The following is a 16654-nucleotide window of genomic DNA, read 5'->3' on the forward strand; positions in this document are numbered from 1 at the left end:
AGCATAAACTGTGTGAAACGTGTTGCTGTAAATCCACCACTTGCATGGAGAAATAAGCTCCATGGGCAGTTGAGACACTGTCATGGTCCTGGGCCCCAGCTGGGACACCCTCCCCTCCAGTGGCCCAGTGGATTTATTCAAAGCTCAGTCCAGGTCATTTGCATACCCATGGCTCCTCCTTATATGGACTCTGACCTATGAGCTGATGTCCCTGTCCCTGTGGAGGTGCCTGATGCCCTGGGCTGAGAGCACTGGGAAGGGCTGTAGAGGCTGTGCCCTGCCCACCTGCAGAGCTCTTCCGGGAAAGTTCAGATAAAGCTGGGAAGATCAAGGTCTGACTTCAAGATCTCAGCTATTTCAGAGCTCAGAGCAAGCTTCCTCAGCAGCTGCTGGGAATGACAGGGATATGCAAGAGCCTAGGGGATGGTAACGCCTTCAGTGAATAAAATATTGAAGTTTGGGTTTCTGCACAGCTGCTTTGATGTCTGCTCAGTGCAGCTGCAGGGATGACAGATGTGCTAAAGTAGGTCTGGCACCCCTGAAAAATCTCACCCTGCTGAATAAAAGAATGCAGAAAAGGAGGGGAGAAAAGGAGAAGAAAATTATTAATCAAATGGCTTTCATACAGTTTGTGATTCCCTGTTTGCTTTCAGAAATGCTATTTTTGTATCTCTTAAAACTCTAATAAACCCTTCCTATCTTCATGTAGGTTACTGGAAAATGCATCAGCATTATTTTGTTTGTCAATTAAGTGTGCAGTATCCTCCTTAAGTGTGGAGTGATTAATGTTAATACTCTGACTATTGCATTTTTATAGACATATGTTCCTAGAAATCATACGTTATCTTGTTTACACAACAATTAGACCCTTTTGAGCCTACCTGATTATGAAAATAAGAGAATACTGTCAGCAGCGTGCAATTAATTTTATTAGTATGAAAATCTATTGTAAGGACACCTGAACTTTCATAAACCCAACTTTATTTCTTACTCCATCAGGGACACTACCACAAAACATACATGTCAGCTTCCCAAGGAAGTGCAATCGAGCTACAGAGGTGAGTTTGACCTCAACTTTGAGTTCAGGTTCCATATAAAATGGTATCTCCTTAGTAAACTTACAAGACAATGTGTGTAACTGAAAAAAACTTGGCCCATACTTGAGTAGTTTTGGCACCAGTCTTTATACTGAACAATAGATTGAATGAAATGGTTGATAGGCAAACATTTGCCTTAAAAGTATACCAAATGTCCTATTAGATCCATTTGATCATGCTAGTCGGATTAATCTGTTTTTGTTGGTCTGTGTACTTTGCCAGACTGTTTAGTGTACAGAGAACCTCTGGCATGAAGTCATGCTAAAAACACCCTCCTGCTGCTGCCTGGCACTGGATGTGTTGGCAGAGAAGGACTTACTCAAGTCTTCCTTCATTGTAGAGACTTCCAGCAGCCATAATAGCTCTTTAAAGACACTGACAGGCAGCATAATGCTGAGCAGCCCCCAGGATGCCCTAAGTTACACCAGAGAGGCAGCCTGGCTGTGGGCCAGGCAAGGAGCAGGCATTTCAGTGCTGGTTTTTTTCCTCCATGTCTCTCTACTGCTTGGCCTTTTCTCAAAACTCCAGCTGTACCACACAAGCAGTCTTCAGACACTTCACCCATACACAAAATTTCTGCACAGTTCTCTTTGACAGAACCATTGCTAATTAAATCTATGACTCTCAGCACTCCTCCTGTGTCTTGGAAAAGCCTGCCTTGTTAGAGACCTGCTCGGTGGAAATACAGAGCAGTGTTTTGGGCAGACATCCCCAGCTGTGCACTAAGAAAGTGCTCTGATGAGGTCTGTTGAGCAGCATGCGGCCCGAGCTTCTTGTCTTGGGATGAAGAAAGGTTATACTGCAACACAGATCAATTCTGCAGTGTCCTCAAGAGTTCTCTTTAGAGGAATATTTGTTATCAGTGTTGTGGTGATACAATACTCTTGTATCGTCCTTAAACTGGACTTAGCCCATAATGTGCTTCATGAACTTGAGAACTGCACATGATACCTAACAGCATTCTCAGTTTTGAAGAAACTAATTTAATTGTCTTCATTTTCTGGTGATTTGTTTAATCTTACCTACTGTCATCATATGTTTAGCTAGACTGTAATTTGAATGGCCAACAATAGTGTTACAAAGCAAACAGTTTGAAAAAATGCACAAGACCAAAAGCCTTTTGTTGTGATCTCACAATTCCTTTTGTAAAATATTCCTGACAATTGTATTTGCAAAGGACTCATACTGCAGATAAAGATATGCACTATTGCTAGCCATACATTTTGTAAAATATTATCAGAGAACAAGAGATGTTAAAAGTTGTCTAAATAATATTAAGGGAACTAATAAGAACAGCTGTTTTTTCCTAGGCAGAATATGAATCCCATTCAAGTTCCATTCCATTTAAAATGTAATGTATGTATATGTGTCCTAGTCCTGTTTCACCCGTGGACAGTTTAACCCTAGCAATTAATAAATACCTTGCAGGGTAAAGGCAGCCCAGTGCAGAGATGGGCTGTGAGAAAACTGAACTCCATCTTTTTGGCATGCCCGTGTAAGCACCCCTCAAAAAGGTCTGACCTTCTGAAATGCAAAGCCCAAGGGACAGTGAAATTCTGCTTTTAGTTTCCCTTGAAAACCCATCTGAAAGCACATCCTTCTCTGCACTGCAATGAGAGGGCCCAGCACCTAGAGATCTGCTATGAAGCCTTTAAAATCCAGGGAAGCTAGGGAGCTTTCCATGGCATGGAGCAAGAATTACCAGAAAGAAGTTTGTTAATGGCAAGGCCATCTGAAGAAACAATTCACGTGCAGATTGTGCAGGAAGCCAGGCTCGAGGGAATGATGCATTTCCTTGGAAAGCTGGAGGAGAGAGGCCTATTGAATAAAGTTGAAGGTGGGGATGCAGTTAGTTTCATTGCTCCCATCTATTGTCCTTGGAGATCTCCCTGCAGGATTTCCTACAAGGTACTCTGCTAAAACAGTCCTTTCAGTGGGAGCACAGAGGAGGACTGGGAATGTGGAAACAAAACTACTGCCCCAATCTCCTGTCCCAGAGACAGAAGCCTGAGCATCTGTGTTCCGCCACTTGTTGGAGGCATGGCCTAAGCACCACTCAGTTTTCCTCCTGTTTTGGCTAATTGTTTGGATTTGGCAGCAGATTTCTGCTGATATTTATTTGTTCATACTTGCTAGACAACTTCCTAATTTTTGTTCCTTGATTTAGTTTACAACATCCACCTCCATTTCTGCAGATAACTTCTTTGCATCAAACTGAGCTCTACAAAGAAACATTTTTTAATTGGCTGCTAATATATGGATTTGGCTTAGCTTATCCCTAATTCAAACTCAGTCTTTTGCCCCATGGCTTGTTTTTTAGCATTCTAAGTACAGCTGGTGATGAAAGGACTCAAATAGCACAAACCAGCTTAATTTAGAATCTTGCAATCTTTTAATACAAAGCTACTCAGCTTCTCAAGACTTCTCAGAGTTTATGTAATTTCAATGGTATTCAACTTACAGCTGTAATTAGAAATTAAGCTTTCATCAGCATTTAAGGATAATCAGCTCTCTTCCACATCACTGTCCTCAGACCATTGTTCCAATATATCTACTGGCTCTTCTGTTGCTACTGCTCTAATAGCATGCTTCCACTACCACGTGAAGAATAAACTCAATATATTCATGTGAAGAATGATTCAATAGTGTCACCAGAGGGGTTTCACATTACTTTACAAACATGAATACATGTTTATATGCCATGTCTTCTGTACATAAAATATTTTAAGATTTTGCAAGATCGAAATGTTGTGCTGTCCTTCACAGTAGAGTAAGTCATACTTGATAAAATGAGGTATTCTAATTCTTATTAAAGTATGGCTAAAGAAATGAGGATCACAAGGGACTGCAAGATAATGGAACAAGTAATTCACATATCCTTTATCTTCTCTGCAATCAACATACTGGGTATGTAATTTTATAGCATTTTCCAACACTTAAGTAGTCTTAGTATTATAGAATTAAGACCAAGAAATTTATGGCTGCTTAGAGGCAAGGTGTACATTCCAAAAAGCAGGGTTTGTCTTCTGGGATTAAGACTCCCGCTTTGGGACGAAGAAAAGGCGGCTGTACCCTTTGGATCTAACCCATAATCCCCGAGACGCTTCGGGAAGCCTTTGGGATTTCCGTTCCCTTGTGTCTAAGGGCGCAGGGGCTGAGCGGGCAGTGCCCAGCCGGGAGTTCCCGGGGGTTTGCCCTCCGGCTGGGACAACAGAGGGGAGCGGCTGTCGCTCCCAGACCGCGGTGCTGGCAAATTCCCCTCGGAGCACCGCTGCTCCGCACCCACGCCCGCCAGGCCCCGGCGGCGTGCCGCGGGCGGGGGAGCGGCGGGCCCCGCCCCGGCCCCGGATGCAGTCGCTGCCCCTCCGGCCGCACGGCGCCCAGTTCCTGTGCGTGCCCTCGGCCTCCCGACATGTCGCTGGTGGCCGAGGCCTTCGTGACTCAGCTGGCCGGTGAGGGGCGGGGGCGGGCGGGACGCCGGGGCCGTGCCGGGCAGCGCGCTCCGAGCCGCGGGGTGAGGGCGGCGGCGGCGGCGGCGGCGCCGAATTCCAGGCCTCAGTCCCCGGGGTGACCCCTCGGGATGGGGCCGCGGGGAGGGAGGAGGCTGTGGTGGGCTGAGGGCGGGCCGCGGTGCCGGACGGAGCCCGGTCCCGCAGGACGGGGACAGGTCACTCCGCACGGCTCCTCAGCCAGCACTGCCGTGTGCCGCCACCAGGTCCCCTCCTCCGTGGGCTCCCTAACCCTGTGCCGGGCCGTGTCGTTACTTTCACTTAATAACTTCTTCTTTGAAACGACTTAATTTTCTTCAGTGGTCCAAAAACCCGCGTCGTGTTTATAATTCTGGCGGCTAGCGAGCTCGGTGCCGTGCCCGTGGGCCGCAGGTGTGCTGTGGCCCCGGAGTCCCCGCGGGGAGGCCCGGGACCTTTGCTACCTGCCAGTGCTCCCTGAGCCGCTGCAGCTGCGCCGTCTGCGCTGGCCGTGACCTTGAGATAAAACACAAGTGTGCGTCATGTGGAGTTATTTAGCAAAAAATGGTACTAGTATGCTGTTAAGGAAAAACAAAACAAACCAAAACGTGGATCTTAGATAATGCCTGGCTAGGAAGTTCAAGGCACAGTTTGAAATGCTTGAAATAAACACATTGGTCAATTTCTTCTTTCTTAGTCCCTGTTCTTGATGCAAACTCCCGGACAATAAATACTGCAGGGGAGCAGCATGTTGATGATGATTAATACTGACCTGTTGAGGAGGATGCCAGAGTTTTGTCTCAGGATCTGGGTCTTCAGCCACTTGGTAGACGCCTCAGCATAAGAATCTGGGTTGGATTCTGTATTATGAATGTACCCTGACTTGTAGGTCATGTGAAGGTGATGGGTCTTCAGTCGGGGTCTGTAGAGGTACCCACAGACAAGCTTCAAAGTTGTGCTGGCCTCTTGAGTTGGCAGTTGCTAATACATAGATTTTAGCACAAGCCATGCTTATGTTCTGAGGGCCAGAGCCCTGGATCCTTGGGATGTGGAGAATATGGTGCCATTTACTTTATGCCTTTATTATCTCTTTAGTATATTTTATTTATATTGTGAAATACAAGGATACTGACATACCTGAGTAGATCTTGATCTCAGTGCTCTGTAACCTTTATGAGTATTCTAGACTGACAGCTTGCTAATACTTGTTTTTTCTGGGATTACAAGTACAAACTCAAGACTATACTGGATGTAGGCATCTCATTGCTCTCTTATTCAAACAGCTGTTGTTTCACAGCTTCAAAAGCAGTTATGTGCCTTAAAAATAAAAGATACCTTTACCAGTGGGTCATGACCTTTGTAGCTTGTCTGTATTAAGCACCAGGTCCAGACTGAAAGTAATGTCAAAATTGCTCAATTTGTTCATATGAGGGATTTTTCAAATTAAAAGAAGGTTAACCAGGATCTTGACCCATACCCGCCACACATCTAGATTTCCTGAGATGCTAACACATACATAACACAGACATAGGGAGTATTTCTTTCTGGTACTAAGAAGATATAAATATCCTCCAAATCTAGGAATATTTGTGAGGAAGAAAAATGGTGTATCTGCAAGGAAAGAATACTGCTTAACAATGACACTTTTTTTAATAGCATCTTATCCCATATCTGTGGTTGTGAATGGTTGAGAATTTTTTCCATGCTCCTAAAAATGAAATTTCATTGGCTTTTCATTGGGAGTCCTGTTCATGAAGGTGTTCCTTTCTCATAGCAGTTGCAATGAGCTTCTGTTGCTCTTACCATACAACAGCTATAATGCATGGGTCCTTACGTACAAGTATTTAAGACAATCAGCTCAGCATAATTTGTTTTCTAGAAATGTTTTAAAAGCTGAAAACAGGATTTTAGTAGAGGAGAGGATGATAACTTTCTTTTACACACCAACTTTTTGTGTATGTATTTGGATATTTTTTTTAAAGTACTACCTATCTTCACCTTACCTGTGCCTAATGCATTCACTTTCATTGTCTCAGCACAAACTGAAACACAGAAAACACCATCTGAATGTAAGAATAACTTTTTTCAGTGTGAGGATGATTTGACACTGAAGCAGGTTGCTCAGTGCAGTTGTGGAGTCTCCATCCCTGTAGGAGAGTGGAGGTGGGCAACCTGCTGCAGCTTACCGTGGACATCCCAGAAGTGCCTTCCAACCCCAGTGGTTCTGTGCCCATCAGTTCTCAGCCTGCTTGTGGTGCTGCAGTAATTCAGCATCCTCTCTGTGCAACAATGTGGGGCACAGCCTGCTGCTCTGATGCATTAGTGATTAAATACAAAGTGATCACTGAGTTACCTGTGTGCAGTGTAATGCTTGCATTAGTGACATTCAGCCATTTGTTCATTCAGAAATGTAAAGAGGTTGATGTTACGTCTCAAGGAATAATAAACAAATATTTTCACAGCTTCATGAATTGCAAGCATTCATGAAAAAGAAGCATCACAGTTTAAATCATCCATTTCTAAACTGTAGAAAATATTAATTGAATAATATGGTAGAGAATTTATTTAGAGTAGTTCAGCATCAATCACATATTAACAGGATAGGAAATGAATGTTTATACTGTGAGAAGAATTAGAGCGCCAGCTTTCAAGTGGTCTACAACATTAATCTTTCTAGCACTAGTAGTTTTGAGAAGCTGACTACTCAAATAGTCTCTAAATGACTTGAAAATACATTTAATTGATCACTAAATTACTCAATATGCTTTATTCCCCCCCCCTCCCCCCAATACTTTAGATTTAGGTCAGTGATCAAAAGAGAGAAAATAATAAATGTTTGTCTTTTGAACTCTGGAAAACTACTTTTGTTTACTGCTGTCATGTCCAAGGGTCTTAGGCTGGTTTAATACTAAGGGCAGTGAATGCAGTGTGAGAGGCAGGTGCCCTTCTGCCATGAGGTATTTGATGTTCATAGTGAGTCTCCCTCCAGTGCGGCGTGCCAGAGTACAAATAAATCTTTGACGTGCATGTTTTATGTACTGAGACAAGCTTCAGTCTGGCTGATAAAAAATTCATAGGCCACCCAATTCTGACCACCTAAATTGTTCCCATACATAAAGATGCGATATTTAAACTGAGTGTGCATTTTGTGCATGAAAATGCACATAGGTAAATGTTAGCGCTTCCTCCATGTGTAAGATGAACAAAATAGTTATTCTTGCTTGCAGTAGGTTGTTGGCAGCAGAGATTGTTTAAGCCTGCTGCAGAAGTTCTTGTAGTGAAAAATTTCAGTTTATTTGAAAATACCAAATTTGTCAGGCTATATGATTTTATCTTACAGTGCTTTTTACATGTGTGCTTTTCATTTTCAGTAATCAAGCTGAAAGGAATGCCTTTTAACTCCTGTTCAGTTTCAATATGCAAGTTTCTTATGTTGCTCCTGCCAATTTATGCTCAGACATGTTTCATGACTTGATTTGGACAATCCTTTGAGTGGATGGCTTATCCAGTTTATCTTTTTAGGTCGGGGAAAACATTACTTTCACAATTATTGTAGTATAGTACATATTTCATTTTGAAATATTGTTATTTCTTGTTTTTAAGCAGCAGCATAATTACAGTTTATAATAGAGCATGCTTCTGTAATTGTTTCTGTCTCCATTAAGACAGAAAGACTGTAAAGCAGTCTTTCTTTAATCAGCATTTTATTGTTGCATGTTTTCTGCTAAAGTGATGTCTTCTTTTCTCATTACAGAAATGAGATTGCTCTAGAAATAACATTAACAAAATTAGTAAACCAAATGTAGCACCTATTTTGATATTGTCCAGTCTGAATTTCAAGTAAACTTTCATTGGCTGATGAAACCATGACGAGTGGTTTGGATGAGAGTGCTGTTTTGGAGCCTCAGTTCAAGAGGTCATAGAAAAAAATAGCAAATCATGAGAACGACTTTGGAAAGGAATCAGATTTTTCTTCTCTTTCTCACTCCTTTTTTCTCCCTGGTCCTTGAATGCTCTGTTCTCTGACTGTCCTCAGGCATTGATCTGGTCTGTTCCTGTAGGTTTGGACCAAGCGAGTTACTTTTTTTCAAAACAAGAATAAATGCAAGAGCTTGATTGCTGTTCTTTGCTCTGGTTGAACAGGCATCACATGTTGTACACTGCTGGGCATTTTCAGCTGTCTGTTTTGAAAGTCAGTGAGAAACTGCAGCTGCATGCAAGCCATGGTGAGGACAGAGAGAAAGTACACACCATACTCTCAAATTTTTATTACCTTTAAATTCTAGTCTTTAGTTATTAAGAAGATGACATAGATATCACATGAACATAGATGTTTTAATACAAACTGGAAGAAGTTATATGTAGTAATAAAACGCATTAAATGCTCAGGAGGTATTGGAAACATCAAAGGAAAAAATTCCAATGATGCTGCAAAGAATGCAGGAAAAGTCTCATTGGGGTGGATGGGAGCTCAGCTAAAAAAATTGGTTTGTACATACTGAATTAGAAAGTAAAAATGCTGAGAGATGGGAATTTTTACAGTTCTGTCTTCTAGCTGTGGTGTAATGACAGTGAAGCCAATGTAATGTTTGCATTCCTAGCAAGAACTTTCAAAGCTCAAATGTGTGTGTGTTTCTTTTTGCATGTGAATACCATGTTGGAGAAACTCCAGATACATTGAAGTGTTCTCACTGAAAGCCTTTGAAAGGAAATGAGGGAGACTGTGAGGGTATGATGAAGAGAACAGGATAAATGTTTTCAGGTTTTGAAGCAGGCAGTCTGCAGTGTTTCCCAGAGGTGAGGGAGAGCGTGAGAGGTGCTATGGCAAATACCACGGTCTGTTTTGGGCTGACTTAAACACTTGGAGCCCTAAAGCAACATCTTCCCCCTTGCTAGCAGCAACACTTGTCCAGCTGCACCAGTGCTGTTTGTATTTCTACCCTGCAGAACTCTCTTGCCTGGAGATCTCAGCTCATCTTGCACCTTTGCAAGACTGGTGCTGCTGTGCTTAGGGCTGTGGGCAGGATAGGGAATGAGACAATGAAGGGGAGCCTTAATGGAAGGCCAGAGGGGCCAGGGCTGGGTGAGCTGGAATTGTGTGTGGGAAGCAGCTTTTGGAGTAGGTATGGGATACTGAGGTCCTGTCTGGTGGGACAGATGTGTAGGATTTCTGTTCTGGACCAGAGCAGGGATGCTGTGGATGAGAAGGCAGGGAGCTCCTTGGGGCACTCTACAGAAGTGATGGCCAGATTGCCTGCCAAACATCTTTAGGGGAGAAGGAGTTCAGACTGCCACAGAAAAGAAGAGTCTCAATCTAGGAGAGCTTTCAAAGGAATGATTTAAAAATGTACATATCTACAAATGTAGATGTCATGGCTAAGAAATGCCTCAGTCCAATAAGGTATTAATAAGTCCTGTTCTTCACAGCTCCTGTGCTTGAAATTTGACTTACTGGGTTAGGGCCAAAGAGGAGCAAGGGAGTTAAGCAGCACAAAGGGAAGGGATTGATTTAGAGACCTACAAAAAGCTAATTTTAAGAATTACAGAGCTTTTTTGAGATGGAGCATTTATGCTGAATATCAGAAATAAGTAAAATAACTCCAGCTTGTCAGGACTTTATAAATAAATCTTTTGAGATCATTTAGCTGGCACACGCTTTGATTTTTCTGAAGATATCCAGATGTTGATTTAGGAACAACTTTTATTTATGGATTTGATTTTGTTGAGATTTTTTGGCCTCATCTCCTGTGGCCTGCCCTAGCAGCAAGAGTGCTAAGCACCCTAGAGGACTGAACCACAGATGTGTACACTCTTGAAAGTCAACTCAAAGACAGTAACAGAATTGGGCTAATGCTTAAATACATGCAATTAATAGCTTTATTGTGGGGTGAAGAATCAGATTATGTCATGTTAAATGGCTGCTGCAGTAATGTCTCATGCTGACTCTTTTAGTGGTACAGCTACAGGAAACTCAAGATTGAGAATTGCTGCTGAGATTGAGTCTTTACATTGACTATCTGCTCAGTCAATAATTACTGAACAGTCATGTTTTATCTGAATTGTAATATCTCTACAGAGGAGGCCAGGGACAGATTTAAGCAAATGATATGATTATTTGATGCATGATTTAATGCATAGTGTTTAACCAGTGTGAAAGTTGGTTTTCATTTGGCAAGGCACAATGAAACATGTTTTGGTCCTTTGTCAGCAGAGTAAGGGAGTTGCTGATGCTTTCATTTTTTCTTGGCCCTTGTTAGTTTACAGGATCAGCCAATTACATGAAATTGATGTGTACTCAGTGTGGGTGGGTTGAACTGGTGGGTCTTAAGGAAGCTAATTCACAACTTTCTCATACTTCCTTTATTGATCACTCTTAATGTATGAGATACAGACATTTAACTGCTTTGGTTCCAAAGTGGCTGTAGCTTCACTGTATTAATCAAAATGTACTGCTCCACTTATTTCCTGAACACTAGAAACGCATCAGTTCTTGGCGTCTTCTTTTTAAACAATGTATTGCTACTTGACAGTACAGATTTGTGTATTAAAATAGTATGAACTGCTTCTTTTTTGATACATTTTAACATTGTTTTATAATCCTCCTTCCTTCTACAGTCTGGGGAATAGCTTTCCATGTGTTTTTCTTTTGGTTACTACATTTAGGACATTGTGGTCCCTTCCAACTCAGAATATTCTGTGATTCTCTGATAGTGAGCAGCAGGTCCCCACCATATCAGCAGTCTTTGGAAACCAAAAAGGGTAACTTTTCCTTCTGGTTGTTGTGATATTTGCTTCATGATGTTCAGAGACATGTAAGTAATATTACTGGATATAGATGTTGCCCACATGTAAGACTGAAATTCTTTTTAGTGTTTACTCTTGTGAGAAAGCAGTTTTGAGAATCCTCATTATATTTTAATCAAATCTGTACCTAGGGAGAGGCTAAAGGAAACTATGTGAAAATAATGTGTAAGTTAATCTCTTCAGCTGTAATACTGCAATCAGTGATTCAGATTAATGCCAAGTATTTTAGTTTGCTTGTTTTTAATGGAATATATCTTGCCTCTTGGCTTCTGTAGCAGGCCTTTAATGCCATGTGAACCAAACTGGTAAATACAGATGTTTTAGCTTTCCTCCTTTTTTATGTAAGTTTAATATCATAGTATTTAAGAAAAATGTAACAAAAAGGAAAGTGATCCATGGAAATGTGTTGATTTTAGAGAAGGATTAGTCTTTATTTTTCTATGATCCATAACAACTTCATAACATTTCATGAAATTGCTGTGTCTAAGAAGGTCAAATATTCCCAGGTCCTAGCCTTGCCTACACAATAGCGCACAGTGAACTGTATGGAAGAGATCATTACTCAACTGAATACTGCACTTACAGAAACAGAAAGTATCAAGGAATAAACTGGTGGCAAACTGAGAATACAGTAAATTTCAGTTTAGAGGCAATTAGGGGCAGAAATTATCTTGATTTACTATTTATTAGCCTTGATTCCTATTAGGCATAGTCTACTTTTATAACAGAAAAATATTTCCCTCTGCATTGCCTTCCAAAAATCTTGTCCCAACAGAATTCTGTAGTATTGCTGAGAGCTGGGAACAGTCTGATTTCAAGTTGAGTGTTTTCCTAAAACACTTTTAACTTGTTGATGACTTCATTTCTCATTCAGGAGTGAGTATCTTGATGCCTGGGTCTAGAGGTCTCTGGCTTTTGTAAGTGGCTGGTATTCAAGAATGCCACAGCTTGCCAGCAAGCTGAACTAGTGGCAGACTACAGGGCAGATCACACTGCCTACCCTACTGCTGAAACTGGCTGTTCATACTAGACCACTGAAGTGGCTAAATTGTTGCTTAGCATTTTTTTAGCACAATTTAACATGCAAAGTATTTTGTCTTCTCACTTTGACAGTCAGTGTCTTACTTTTTAAGTAAGAGGATTAAAGAATAACTGCGAACCATTTATTTCATTACATCTCTTTCATCGTCATGAAGCTGCTTGGGGAAGGTGGATAAAAATTTCCCCTGTACATCCTGACAGCACTGACACAGGATGAAGAGTTTCCCAGTAATTCAGAGTGAATTCTGAGTGTAGAAGTTGAAACCAAGTTTTGTGCACTCAGATTCTGAGCAGCCCAGACAAGGAATTTCTGGAGCTGAGGCACTGTAGAGTGTCTTGGCAATGTGGTGCTTCCTCTTGCACAGAGTTTACTGGGGGAATGTTATGCAGCCTCTCATTCTTTGAATTAAAATTCACCAATGTGCAAATGTAGTTATGTCCTATTTTGAGAGCTTTAGTTCAAAGTGAGATGTGTAGGCTTCAGGTGAGCTGCTGATACCCTGCTGATAGTGGGATTCAATACTCTTGAGTGTGTCTTCTTACAGCATATATGTGTTCTTTTCTCTTACTGTCCCAAAAGTATTTGGGTAGATAAAGTCTTACTGAAATGTCAGTCTGAAACATCTGGAAGCATTGAAATCAAATTGCTGATTGAATGTCTCTCTCTGGTCTTAATGTTGATCAAGTATAATATTTCACACAATGTGAAAATCTGAAAAGTGCACCTAATGCAGTACACCTTTAGTGGCAAAGAATTTGATGTGGCTGTCATGACTCATTCCGTGCTTTGGAAAGGTTTTTTTAAGAGCAAAGATTATGTTTTTTCTAAACAAAAACATAATTTTCTCATATGACATTTTTCTAAACAAAAACATTTTCTCATATGACAGGTGAAGAGTTAGGAATCTGTTTCAGTACTTACAAACCTGAGTACTTAAAACTCTACTGGGAACATGCAGCACACCAGTTCACAGAATTTTCCTCTAATTTGACAATTAAGAACCCTGTTATCACTTTGAAATCTTTAGCATTTTCTATGCTAAACTGTTAATAAGTAAAACACTTAGACTAACAAATACATTTAGCTTAGTGAAATTTTCATGCATTTTTAGTCATCCACAAAACCAAAGAAGATCTGGTGTAGGTTTGCTTGTTGTTTGGCTTCCCCACTTGTTGGGGTGCTGTGTCTGCTGAATTCTCAGTGCCCAGGAAAATAAGGCTTATGTGTGGTGATGTTGTCTGTGTCCATGTCCTTTTAATTCTCATTTTGCTGTTACTTTTGAATTCAAGCCCTTTTCAGACAATGTTAATGGAGGGGGGGTACAGAGGGGGAATAATCCCACAAATTGTTTCCCATAGGCTGTTTCCTATAACTGGCATTATTGTTTTAATCAACAAGCAGTGTGGTAGAGGAGAAGCAGGGAAAGACAATAGTATGAGATTTGATTGTCCTGAACAGCAGACAATCCACATGAAAGACTAAATATTTGAATTTGTTAATCATGGGAAAAGTTTCGGTAGGGTGGGAAAACAATTTTTACTAAAGACTGCAAGCCTGAGAGACAGACCCATTGAAAACCACACAATAGTAATTCCTCTGATTATGGAGGCAGAAGGAAGAATGAAATAGTTGCTTATTCCTAAGAAATGTAGAGAAGTTCTTCCTGTAAGGCATGCTTCCAGGCAGTTATTTCATCGTGTGAGCAGCTAATGATAAAAATGTCTGTTGCGTAGGATCTAACACATAAATGTGATTCTGTGTTGAAAGCTTCTGAAGCTGAATTGACATCACATTTGTTAATTTTCTCTTTATATACCAAGTGCCACAGTAGCCGTGGTTAGCAGGGAAATGAACATCTACAGACCAGAAGATTATAGTTGCCGAAGGATAAACTGGATTTGACTTCATTAGTGCACAAATGATAAGTTTGTGAGGAGTTATTATAGCATTAATCAACTTGATGGATTGGAAATATGACAGAACTGAAGCAGCGTGTAATATTAGTGCCTATTATTCTACAAATTATGTCTTCACCTACATTCATAAGGCAAGAGTCATTGCTGCACATTAAGGATGTTACACACTTTCTCCTCTTGTGGAGACATGTGACAACCCTTCAGTGATTCCTCCTCCTCTTTTCCCCAGCAGGGCTCTGGTCTCTCTTAGCTGCATGTTTCCATCTTGGAACTAATGGAAGGCAGCATGGGAGCTCGTGCTTGAATTTAGCTTGTGTCTCATGAACCTGGACCTCTTATGTAGCAGTGTGTATTTAAACTTCTTGCTTCATCAGAAATAAATGTTTCATATTCTAGACGTCTTGGAATAGGGAGTATGAGTAGCAATTCTAAAGTATGGGACAGATAGTGAATGGGTATTTAATTATTTGATTTCCAGTGTATTGCACATGTATTTGTAACTCTGGTATTGCTGAACACGATCTGCATTCAGTTCTGAATGCATACTGCAGAATTTGTTTATTTTCTAGGATATGGATAATAACATGTGAATATTAATGGGAAACTGATAGTTTTAAAAGCCAGTCTGTATAGAAATAGTGAAATCATTTACCTTTGATCTGCTTTGCATGCAAAGAACTGAAGACTGGTAAGGCTTGTGAGCATGTGTCTACCTTATCCAAACATGGTCAGAATTGTGACCTCTCTCTGGAGACTGTCAGGTGCCAAGTGCAGGGTGTATTATTAATTTTCTTAAAACTGCTGAAATTTGGAGTTTAAGGTGTACTCATAATGAAGGGTGAGATTGTCATTTGGCTGCTTGTCCTTGTTTCACTTACTCATCACAAACACATATTAGTGCACAGGTATACTGTGAATGAGTGAATGCAAAGGCTTTAAAGTACCCTTGTCCTTTCCTTCCTTCCTTCAAGTTGGGTGTCTGCTCTTGTGTACTAGGACTGTGGGATAAAGACTTGGTGTCATCACTAATAAAATTAGGGTCCACAGATACGGTTCATGAAAATACGTATGTGTTAAGTGGATTGTGGAAGTAAGATTTAAGCTGAAAAGGGCAAAAAAAGATACAAACAATCTTCTACTTGTATTGTAGTTTATAGCATGGATATGGCATGCCTTAGCAGCAGTTTTGGATTTGGTTTTGGATTCTGTGTGCCAAGAAGCTGGTGTGTATGTGATTATATCTCTCTATCATCCATGGCTGCATATAGCTTAGTGCTATATGCACTAAAATCAGACTGGAATTAGAATCTGAATTTCTTGAAACGCACCTATCTCTGTTGTTGGAGAAGGAAAAGCTTGCTTGATTTTCGTGGTCCAGAAATATTTCAGCCATGTGCTTGTGTAAAAAAATAGGCGATTTCCAGTTTAGGCTGGAATCCAAGAATTAGTTTTAAATCTGACATTTCAGTCAGTAGAGGATCAGGCAAAAAGTTTCAGTAGGAATGGGCTCATGCAATTGAAGCTCTCTGTACCCTTTTGGGCATGTAGAAAGGATGTTTTCACTGTCTAGCTGGAGCATTTACAAGATCACTGTAACTTTGTCACTTAGTTGCTTCTGTAAGTATCTCAGAGTCCAGAACCGGTAAGTTTGCTAAAATATAGTAATAGTAATAACATTCTTAATTTCCTCATTCCATTTGCTCCTGCAAGACTTCAGTGGACTTGAAGAAATGTATATTAGATAAATTATTTTAAATGCTTAAGATTGTAGTACTGCAGACACTATCTTAGTTTCTTTTTATTTAAAGATGTAAATGTACGTCCTCAAGAATTTTTACTCCAGGGCAAAACTTCAATGGCGGGGTGTAAAACCAATAGCTGCTACAATAAAACATAAAACATTTTTTCATGACACTTAAATGTGATTAGTTGCTTTCTCATGCCCATACTAGTATCACTGTGATGGGCTCTATGCCTTAATGTTAGAGGCAGTGACCTTCACAAAATGTGTACAGTGTTTTAAGCCTTACATTCTGTGTGACTTCCATAAAGTTAATACTTCATGAGTATCCAAAAGGAATGATAGTTAGAAAATCATGCACTTTTTTAGTTTGAGTTCTAAAGGCAAAGATGCAAAACCTTACTTAAGCCAGTGACATACTTATGCTTGATCCATGCATGGCTATTTATAGACATTATTGTTTTAAAAAAATAATTTACATGATTAGCACCTAAATTTTGTTCACAAATGGTAATTTTGGTAGAAAGCAAGGTTTGAACTGATATTTAAAAGCAGATTTTTAATCAGACATTAACAAGGTATGTAAT

At 40.5% G+C, this 16654-nt stretch overlaps 1 protein-coding gene across 1 annotated transcript in view; it reads left to right on the top strand.

The window, feature by feature from the left end:
* The first annotated feature begins 4437 nt into the window (after nt 1-4437).
* Nucleotides 4438-16654, top strand: part of MTX2 (metaxin 2) — a 32124-nt gene continuing 19907 nt past the window's right edge. Inside the window, exon 1 of the mRNA XM_005519836.3 lies at nt 4438-4549. Within this exon, the coding sequence (XP_005519893.1) occupies nt 4510-4549 (40 nt within the window). The 5' untranslated portion in view covers nt 4438-4509. The remainder of the gene's footprint in view (nt 4550-16654) is intronic.

The sequence above is a fragment of the Pseudopodoces humilis genome, chromosome 8 (assembly GCF_049639895.1).
Source record: "Pseudopodoces humilis isolate 2021_Gansu_Grassland_sample_001 chromosome 8, ASM4963989v1, whole genome shotgun sequence".
Taxonomy (NCBI): domain Eukaryota; kingdom Metazoa; phylum Chordata; class Aves; order Passeriformes; family Paridae; genus Pseudopodoces; species Pseudopodoces humilis.